General features: G+C 38.2%; 1 protein-coding gene across 1 annotated transcript; it reads right to left on the bottom strand.

Moving 5' to 3' along the window:
- Positions 1-1,172: 1,172 nt before the first annotated feature.
- LOC127079546 (40S ribosomal protein S24-1-like) lies at positions 1,173-1,517 on the bottom strand. Its single transcript, XM_051019932.1, has one exon. The coding sequence runs from the start codon at positions 1,515-1,517 to the stop codon at positions 1,173-1,175; it is 345 nt and encodes a 114-aa protein (XP_050875889.1).
- Positions 1,518-10,283: the final 8,766 nt, after the last annotated feature.

The following is a 10,283-nucleotide window of genomic DNA, read 5'->3' as shown; positions in this document are numbered from 1 at the left end:
ACGCGTCAACAAACTTTGTTCTCTTCATCTCAATCCACGAAGCCGAAACCGAAGGCTTCATCTTCGTCCAAATCAACCACGAGCAGAAGAGTGCCTCGGACCTCAAGGTGAGCTTTGTTTCGATCTTTTCGTTTGAGGGCGGAATGAATTTGATGATCGCGATGCTCCGGCGTGTTGAGTGGAGTTTCCTTCTGATGCATTTCCTTGTATTTCACTGTTTTGCTTTGATCTTGTAATATTGTTGTTGTGAGAGTTGTGTTACCAAATCATTCGACAACATGAAGTTTCACCTTGCACGGAACGTGTTCGATGAAAGTCTTAACAAACTTCTTTCTTCTTTTCGTTTCAGATTTATTGTGAGGCGTGAAGGAAATTAGTTGACAACATCAAGAACAAACTTGCGGGACTTAAGAACAGACCATCGAAGATGGCGATAATATGCAACTTGAAGTAATGCCAATGAAAGTACAAATGTCCATTTGAATCCCATCAGTTTTCTCTCTTCCATTTCAGGTTCTGCAGCCCAAGACAAAAATGACACGACATCTTTCCCCATCTGAGCTTTTGTGGCGGGGGTACCATCTTCAAATTCAACAGCACCGTCATTAAGCATCTTAGGCATGGCAATGGCCCCACCAGGAAAATAAGGATTGTAATGCAATCCTTCTCTGATCGAAACGCCGGCAGGGGGTCACGGTAACCAGTTAGGAGGGAAAACACATACTTCTGGCCATTGTGACGAGCTTTGTCCTTGATCTCTTGTTTTTACGACATTGTTGTTTGATGAAGATGAGATCCCCTAATTATCACCATCCATCGATTTGAAAACTTGCCGCAAAGTGAAGGAAGCGCATGAATGTTCATCCCTAGGACCGTTAGGCATCAACCGTATGAGCGGTAATTTGGCTTGTTGAGCTCATCAAGGTTACCTTCCCAATGCTGATTTAACCAATCACATATGACAGGAATCGGTATGCCAAATTGCATTGGGAGATCCTTCTTCCACGACGAGGAAGACGATGTAGAAGTTGAAGGAGATTTTGTATTCGGCGAAGTGGATAACTTCATAGGATCACATATCATAAAAGCTAGATTGCCATTGACATCAAATCCTACAGAACCCGGACTCCATATAATTCCATCGGTACAGAGTATTATGAGGTTGTCGGTCGCTATGACGACATTTCCTTCATTTGCTTCCTTGACTTCTCAACCTTAGTATCAAGCCCATTCCTGATAAGTCTGGATTTTGGCTCGTACTTCTTAGCATTCTCAACAGAATCATAGACCAAACCAAATCCAGTTGACTTGCCTCCTCCAAAATGAGTTCTGAACTTGAACACGAAAATAGTGTTTGGGTCCTTCACGTCATAGATTCTAGCCAACTTCTCTTTGAGTTCAGCCTTTGAGACATTGGCCCTCCCTGGATGAAGAACATCAATGACAAATTTCTTCCTTGAGAGAAGCCTGTTAGTCATGAACTTCCTGATTCTGATGGTGACTGCCTTGTCCGCCATGTTTTGTTCTGCACCGGTAAACAAGCTTCAAGGAATAGGGAGTGATGCTCGAAGCGCAGACTCTAGTTTCAATGGGGTTCTCTAATGATAATGAAGAAGAGAAGAGAGAGATAACGTGGAAGTGTAGATAGAAAGAAAGAGAAGAAAAAATGGTACTGTGAAATTGGAGGTAACAAAAATGGAAGAAGTTGAAGAGTTTTTGTTTGTTCCAAGTTATCTTAAGACATAGGATCTTTTGAAGACATTGAAAATAATGATGATGATGATGAGATTGAGAGGTAGTGTCGCTCTGTAATGTTGTAAAGTGCAACGGTTGGTGTCGTTTAGGGTGATAGTGAAGAGCCTCATTTTTCATGATCCTCTTTTTGTGGTGGTAGCTATTGTGGTCACCCATTTTATGATAAGGAAGGAAGATAAAAGTGTTTTGTTGTGTAGCATGGCTATGGTGTGTCACTAGACAAAATGTTTCATGGAGAAGGAAGATTCTTCTTTTCTCACCAACTGACAAACTTATATTTTCTCTTTTCGGGATTTCAAATTGAAATATGAGATAGAGTTGTAGTAATTGGATGCAATGCAAATATCATAAATGTCCTTGTGAATTTTTGTGAATTAAAAAAAAGTTTAAATTATTCAAAACAAATAAATTTAAAAATAAAAATAAATAAATATTAAATCAACATAATAAAATTGAAATGAAAAATATGACTAATCCTATTTATTTTTTTATGAACATATTGATAAAATACAAAAATAAAATGATTCCAAAGTGAATAAAAATCGGACGAAAAATTGTTTGAAATTATAAAATGAATGCACAAAAATGATCAAGGTAAAATAAACTTATTGGAAAAATACAACGTTTCTTTTAATTTTGAAATAAATTTTGACCGGTTAAACAGGCTTGAGCTGATCAGAAAGTATCAGAAAGTGGCCGAAAAATTAGCTGAAAAATAAATCGAGCATACCAGATTAAACTACGCGAAACGTAGATTAATAAAATTGATGTCTAGAAGCTTGATTTTAAAAATTTTCATTTACTGATTTAACGCACATCCGTTGACTAATTCCACCGGTTTGTTTGTAGATCCGAAAAAATTGTTTCGACTGATATTTTAGGCATTATGCGGTATGGAATGCATGGTATGCTATGTAGACATGCAATAGCTATGATGAATGTATTGAATCAGCGATTCAGGGTTAAAATTGGGGTATGACAGTTATCCCTATTTAAGTATCTTCAACTAGAGAATATGAAGTAGGACACTCTTCATATGATCATAGTGGGAGATAGTTAAATACTAAGAAGACCCGGATTTTGATCCTGAAATGCAAATGATAGGATATGATATGAGATGAATGTCGGAATGAATGACTCTTTTTATTTGATTTGCTAGGGATATGATCAGACATAAGATAAACCATAACATGATGCTTTATGATAGATACAGAATGAAATAAAGATCTGTGGGGGATGCTGATGGTCTATAGGGAGACAGACAAATGGTAAAAACCAACTCTCTGGGGAAAACAATCCTGCTGGAGAATCGGACGCATACTAGAGAGCACTCAAAGTGAAATTCAATGAACGACACTTAGAATACAAGAGATTTCGGTAGTGAGTTCACACATGACTTACTAAACTCGAATAAGAAAAAAAATTCTACAACAGGTTCATACATGACCTGATAACACTGAAACACTCATATAGAAAGATTCTTCAAAACAGGTTCAGACATGACCTGGTAATACTGGAATAAAGGCTGAACAACAAGTTCATACATGACCTGACAAAACAGGAACATCCAAAGAATTTTCAACAACAGGTCCATACATGATCTGACAACACTTGACTATTCAAAGAATTTTCAACAGCAGGTTCATACATGACCTGACAACACTTGACTATTCAAAGAGTTTTCAACAGCAGGTTCATACATGACCTGACAACACTTGACTATTCAAAGAGTTTCAATAACAGGTTCAAACATGACCTGATAATGCTGGGGGATATCAAAAGGTTCCATCAACAAGTTCAAACATGACCTGAGAATACTGGAAAACATACAAGGCAAGTTTTATCAATAGATCATACATGACCTGGCATCGTTGGAATATACAAAACATTTCAACAACAGGTTCAATCATGACTTGACAATGTCAGGGGACATCAAAAGATTTTATCAACAGGTTCAAACATGACCTGACAATACTAGAAAATAAACAAACAAAACTTCCATCAACAGGCTCAAACATGACCTGACAACATTGGAAAATTCAAAGTGTTTCAACAACAAGTTCAGACATGACCTGACGATTCTGGAGAAAGTCAAAGAATTTATTAACAGGTTCAGACGTGACCTGACAAACTAGAAAACACAAAGGAAACTTCAACCATAGGTTCATACATGACCTGAAAATACTGAAAAACATACATATCAAGTTTCATTAACAGGTTCATACATGACTTGACACTTTAGAATACATCTAACAATTCTGGAGATTTCTCACAAGAAATTCATCCAATCAAAGATTTTGGAGATTCCTAATAGGGAATTTATGCAAAACAAAGATAAACGGGAGTCTTCTTATAAGTAGATCATCCACGCAAAAGGCTAAGATGATTCTTTACAAAGAAATCAAACAAAACCAACGTCATTGGAGTTTTCTAACACGAAAAAAATCTCCAAGCTTCTGGGAATTCCTCAAGATGATGAGTCATACATGACTTTCACGGAACCATCAGGAAAGACAGGGTAATTAAACTCTCTGTACGTGCCAACAACAATTGGACTTTTAACCGTAAGTAATGGATTACAACCAACTTTTAACAGATTTTGCCAACAACAATTGGACTTTTGACTGTAAGCAATGGATTACAACCAACTTTTAACAGATTTTGCCAACAACAATTAGACTTTGACCGAAAGCAATGGATTACGACCAACTTGTCAGCAACAACTGGACTTTGACCGAAAGCAATGGGTTACAACCAGCTTGCCAGCAACAATTGGACTTTGACCGAAAGCAATGAGTTACAACCAGCTTGCCAGTAACAACTGGGCTTTGACCGAAAGCAATGGATTACAACCAGCTTTTAACAGATTGGTGACAACTTCAACTGACCTTTAAATGATGTTGGTAACAACCAAACTTCAAGTACCAATTACGATTGGATTTTACAAACAGAGTGACAGTGATGTCAATGACAATTGGGTTTAAAATGAGTTCTAGTGACCACTGAGCTTGGAATAATGCCTAGTAACAACTGAATTTTAGGAGACACCAATGAGTCTTGACATAATTCCAGGGAGTGGCATAGGGGTTCTGGAAGTGCGTCAGAACAAAAATGACATGTCTGGGAATTCATCAGAGAGTAAAAGAAACGAATTCTGGAAATGCATTAGAATTATAAGTGATATTCTGGAAATACATCAGAATGCAGACACATCCGATAATACATCAAGGAAATTCTGGAAATACATCAAAATTCAAGACAAACATATTCGAGAATACATCAGATAGGTGAGTAAACATCTGGAAACACATAAGACAGGTGTAACACCTCAAAATTTGCCCTCCTCTTTTGGGACTAGCATAACATATTTACATATCCTTTTAGGTCATTAGGCATTGCATATTGCATATCATGTGGTTACATGGTGCAAATCATTCTCTCAAGTCTTGGTCAGAAGATGAGGAAGTCAAAGTGCAAGCCAGGGTTTCATTGGACTGGTCAGCAATCATCTGAGGATGTGGAGGTCCAAATTAGGGTTTCATGATTCTCAAAGGATATTGGTCTTCATCTTGATTTAAATGATTCATCATAATCATCATGGTTTGACATCATCAAGTGTTGAAGCAGATTCCTTGAGATTAGGGTTTTGACCACTAGTCAACCCTAATCAGTTGCATTGGGCCAATCAGGGCATGATCAGGAGATGGGGTCTATGATGTATATGGGGATCATCTTATGGTTTTATAGAGCTTATTGAGGCTAGGGTTTCACCCTTGAGCCATTTCATCACAAGATTGGAGCTCAGATTGATTTATGCATTGCCAGATTCATCTATCAGTTGAAAAGTCAACTGTGGTCAACTGTGCATGATTTTATGGATTTGGAGGTGGAAATGAGTTGGATACACTTCATTCATGTTGAAACAAGTGTTATTTGACATTTCAAAGCTCAAGAATGGAGAGAATCAAGTCAGGACTAAAATTGCCAAAAATAGAAAGTGACTTGTAATAGAAGTTTCCAAAAATGGAAAGTTTTTGACCACAAAATTACGTGTCCAAGGAAGCTTCAAATGAAAATTTGTTCAACATGAAAGTTGTAGATCTTGTTCTCACCTTTCTAAAAAGTCCAAGAACTTGAAATTCCCATGTATGGTTGGCAAGTTATGGTCCATTCAATTTCAAAAATGACCCATAATCAGAGGGGCATAACTTCCACATGGAGTGTCCAAATTGAGTGATCTTTTTATGCACAAACTCCATTTGACATGTACTTTCATGGTGCATAATTGGATTTCATCAAAAATGGTCAATGCAAAAAGTCAAATTTCAACTGTACAGTTAAAAGTCCAGGGGCAAAATTGTCCAACTTGAGAAATAATGAGAATTTTGGAATGGGGATTTTTGCAACACTTCACAAATGACATTTGGAAATTGTTGGAATGCTCATAACATGCCAAGGCCTTGTGGTTTGAGAATTGACTTTTGAAATGGACTTGAAAATGCATAACATAGCCATCACATGTGGAAAATGAGAAATGCACATCCAATTAACATGAGACAAGTTGCAACAGCTCACACATGTCATTTTGAGAGTGTGTGAGCTGTCAATGAGCTGTCATTGGCTGGCATATGCAATTACCATTTTGCCCTTGGTTTGAAAATGACACTTTTGCTAAACACATTGCATTTTGCTAATTGAAGTGATTAAGTGTGGATTAATTGGAGGTACTTAAGCTTAATCATAACTAACTTGTAACAGAATTCACAATTTCACAAATCACAATTCCAAATTCTCCAAATTCATCAAAATTCCTCAAGAACACATCACACCAAAATCCATCGAAACTCTCTCGATTCTCCATCATTTTGCAAGATTCTTTTTGAGTTGATCTCCAATCATCATCTACTCCATCTGTTTTGGCAAGGCAAGGTCAAATTCATCTCCATTCGCAACTGTTCAAGCAAGGTGCATCAATGGTGAATCAAGATTTCTTCTTCTAGAAGCCACTTCAATCGAACTTGAGCGTTCCAGTCAACTTTCACAAGCTTAAGCTTCATCTGTTTTGGACTTTCTCATCCAAATTCATCACGAATCGCCACTGCCTTCAAATCAAGGTCAGAAATCGAATCTCACCATTGCCTTAATGCTTATATGCGTTTTGTAGAGTGTGTGATGTAGAGCATCGTGATATAATTAGTTTTAGAAATGGTGAACTATGGCTCGAGTTATGTTGATTAGAAGAAACGATGCAAAAAACCTAATCCCTTCGATTCGTGAGATTTAGGAAAAATTAATGGAAATCATGATGATATTTGGACTCTACGTGACTAGACCTTTCCAACGGTTATAGGCATGTTAATTTTCATTGAAGTTTGATGTTCATCGTGTTCTTGAGTTTCTGGGAAAATGATGATGAATTCTGGGCGCAAGAGGCTGTTTGATCCGTTTTTTCCTTTGATTTTCAAATAACCTGTTTACCGCGCCTGGCTTAGAGTAATTACAGTATTGCCACTGAAAACATTTAATTAATTATAATAATTCAAATAATTATTCTAAAAATCACATAAATCTTAAAAAATTCATAGAAAATAATTGGAAAGTCAAAAAAATATGAGGATTTTTTCTACAGTTTCCAAATTGTCTCTAGAATTTTATGGACATGATTTTACAAGTTGTGCATGGCAAAAATTTGACTTGGCCTATGGATGTTTGACATGTATGCATTTTTGACACATTTTGCCATTTTTGATGTGAAATTCTCATGCCTTAAAAGAAATTCTTGAAAATTTTTGTGGTGATTCTAGACATGTTGCTGGTGATTTACATATAAAGTTTGTGAATCTTGGATACCTGTGGAGTGAGATATGATTTTTGGAACTTAGGTGTGACAATTTGTGTCACACCTAACTAGGGCAACTTCATGAAATTATTTGCCTAGCCTATGCTTGTTGAAATGAATTGAAATTTTGCATGGATGTTTATGGATATGTTGAGATGCTATGTGAATTTTTCTGGATTTTTATGTGGCATTTTCAATTTGATTGATATTTCTCATCTCTGTTGGTCAATTATGCAAGCTCATGTGACACATGTTTGTAAATTTAATGTGAAATGCTCATATGGTTTTGGATAAACATGAAATTTGGTATGATGGTTGTAGACACATTGTAGGACATCCCTGTTTTGGTCCCATTCATTTCTTAACTGTTTTCATCGACTTGTGAATTTTTGAAGTGAATGCATGTGTTGATGTTATGGTTTGGCTCATATATTTGTGTCTGTTTTTCTTGATTTTCATTGACATAGTTCCTTTTGTCCAATTGAGCTGAAAATTGACATGTTGTACCTTGAATATGTCCTGTTTAGGTGTGAATTATTTGAGGATTTTTGGAATTGTTTTGTTATGGATTTGATTGAAGTCATTCTGTTTGGACTTTTGAGGTTCCATTTGACCTAGTTTAACTTATTTTGGTCATGAAATAATATTGGTGAATGGTATAAACATGGGATCAATTGCCTTGGCTTTCTATTTGTGTTAATTTGGTTTTGGTTGAGAATTACTTGCTGTTTAGATTTTTTTCTCACTTTTGGACCCTAGGCTTGACCTAGTGGTCTAGTTTCTCACATTTGGATTGACTTTTCAGGATGAAATGCATGATGCTTAAGGAGAATGCTTCAAGTCAATTAAATTGAGATTGTTTGGTGTTGTGAACTAACATGAATTTGTTTTGTAGGTTGTGAAGCTTGAGCTTGAGCTTATAGCTTGCCTTTGTGTGCATTAATCTGTATAGTCTGACTGATTAACATTTGCTGTTTACTGTTTGTCTGTCTGAGTAGTAATGATACTTGATTGATTTCAGGTACATTTAGTTGCTTACAGTTCTTTAAGAACTTGCTTGCTGCTGCTTGGTTTTTAAACCACTTGAGGTAGGACTTTTATTCTTCATGTAGTCTGGAGACCCGGCCTGTTACTTGGCCGGGCGAAATGTCTGAAGTCCTCCTTAAGAGGCGATGTTTGTGATTGTTTAATATTGTGCCTAAGCAGGTGAAGTCCTCTATGAGGCAATTGGTGGATCAAAGGGATATGCAATCTATCCCCCACTATTCTGTGAGTCGTCCCTCTGCTCGCACGGCTGTGTGTTGATGCATTGGGACACAAACCCAAGATCTCGTGTTGTTGCACAATCGAGTCAGAGTCTTTGAGCGTAGAAGGGTCCCTCCATTCTGGACCCACGCTCCTTTGTCTAAAAGCTCTCCCTGGTCAGGGATAAGAGCTGTGAAGTCTAATCTTCACTCACCTTTCATCTGCTTCACCTTAGCCTCGTAATGGCAAGGTTAAGAGCGAATAATACCCATGTACAGATGACTTGCTTCGGCAGTCAAACCCATTGTTTGAGCCTCACTTGATTGGTTATAGTGTGTGCTATGTGAATATTTGTTTGAAATGCTTGAATTGTTTGCTTGTATGCTTGTATGCTGGCTTTTTTCCTGGATAGGATTAGCTTGCAGTTGTGCAAGTAGGTAGAAACCTGAACATAGGGTAATGATGCATGACAACACTAGGCTCGAGTCCAGCTCCCTGGTAGTGTGTCTTCCCTTGGTTTCTGGCTAGTTTTTCTTTCCCTTGAGGGGGAACTACATCGCCCTGATCCTCGTTCCAGACGAGGTATGTAGGCAGGTGGTCGTGCGAGACCGCTCCGGGCAACCTTTTTCTTGTTGTATGTGTTCGCCTGTTATCTGATTGTGTGTTTGGTTCGGATGCCGACGTAAGTCCAGTGATTGGCTGTCGGGCTCCACGTTTGCCGTTTTGAGTGTGTTTGGGTTCGGATGCCGACGTAAATCCATCAAGTGGTTGTTGGGCTCCATGTTTGCCATCTGTTTGTGTGTTTTGCGTTGTTTGGCGTGCGTAAGCCGAACTACAGTGGCTCTGATTCTCGTTCCAGACGAGATATGTAGGCATAGGATGCGACGTCCTATCGAGCTCCCTTCTCTTAACCCCACCTGCGTTCCCTGTGTGTGTGTGTGATGTTTAGCAACCTATTCTTTATTTTAGAACGTGGATCCCGTCGAGTACGACGGACGTGAGGGGTGCTAATACCTTCCCCTTGCGTAACCGACTCCCTTACCCTTTCTCTTTGGTCGCGAGACCATTTCCTTTCCAGGTTTCTCTGAGCGTTTCCTTTCCCTGTCTTGGGATAAATAACGCGCAGTGGCGGCTCTGTGTTGTGTTTTTGTTTGAGTCCCGCCGGTTGTTTTTTCGCAGGATGCGACAGCTGGCGACTCTGCTGGGGAAATGGATGTTGACCTGTGCTGGTCCATCTTCCCTAAGCGAGTCTTTCCTAGCGTTCTAGGATAGTTTAGGTTGCTTGTTTTGCTTTATTTATTGCATTTATTATTCTAACCAGTGTATATATTTGCATAAAAATTTGCATGCATCATACTATCATGTTGTTGCCGTCCTCTGTGCAGGTGGTTCCTCTGTTTGGGGTGGGTGTTCTGAGTGGGGCTAAAACCCAGGCCCGAGTATA

The sequence above is a fragment of the Lathyrus oleraceus genome, chromosome 5 (genome assembly GCF_024323335.1).
Source record: "Lathyrus oleraceus cultivar Zhongwan6 chromosome 5, CAAS_Psat_ZW6_1.0, whole genome shotgun sequence".
Classification (NCBI taxonomy): domain Eukaryota; kingdom Viridiplantae; phylum Streptophyta; class Magnoliopsida; order Fabales; family Fabaceae; genus Lathyrus; species Lathyrus oleraceus.
Note: the sequence above shows the minus strand (reverse complement) of the source record. Positions and strands in the feature narration are given on the sequence as shown.

Bases quoted from the DNA above. Each gene is read 5' to 3' on its own strand.
- LOC127079546 (XM_051019932.1), bottom strand. From the start codon at position 1,517: ATGGCGGACAAGGCAGTCACCATCAGAATCAGGAAGTTCATGACTAAC.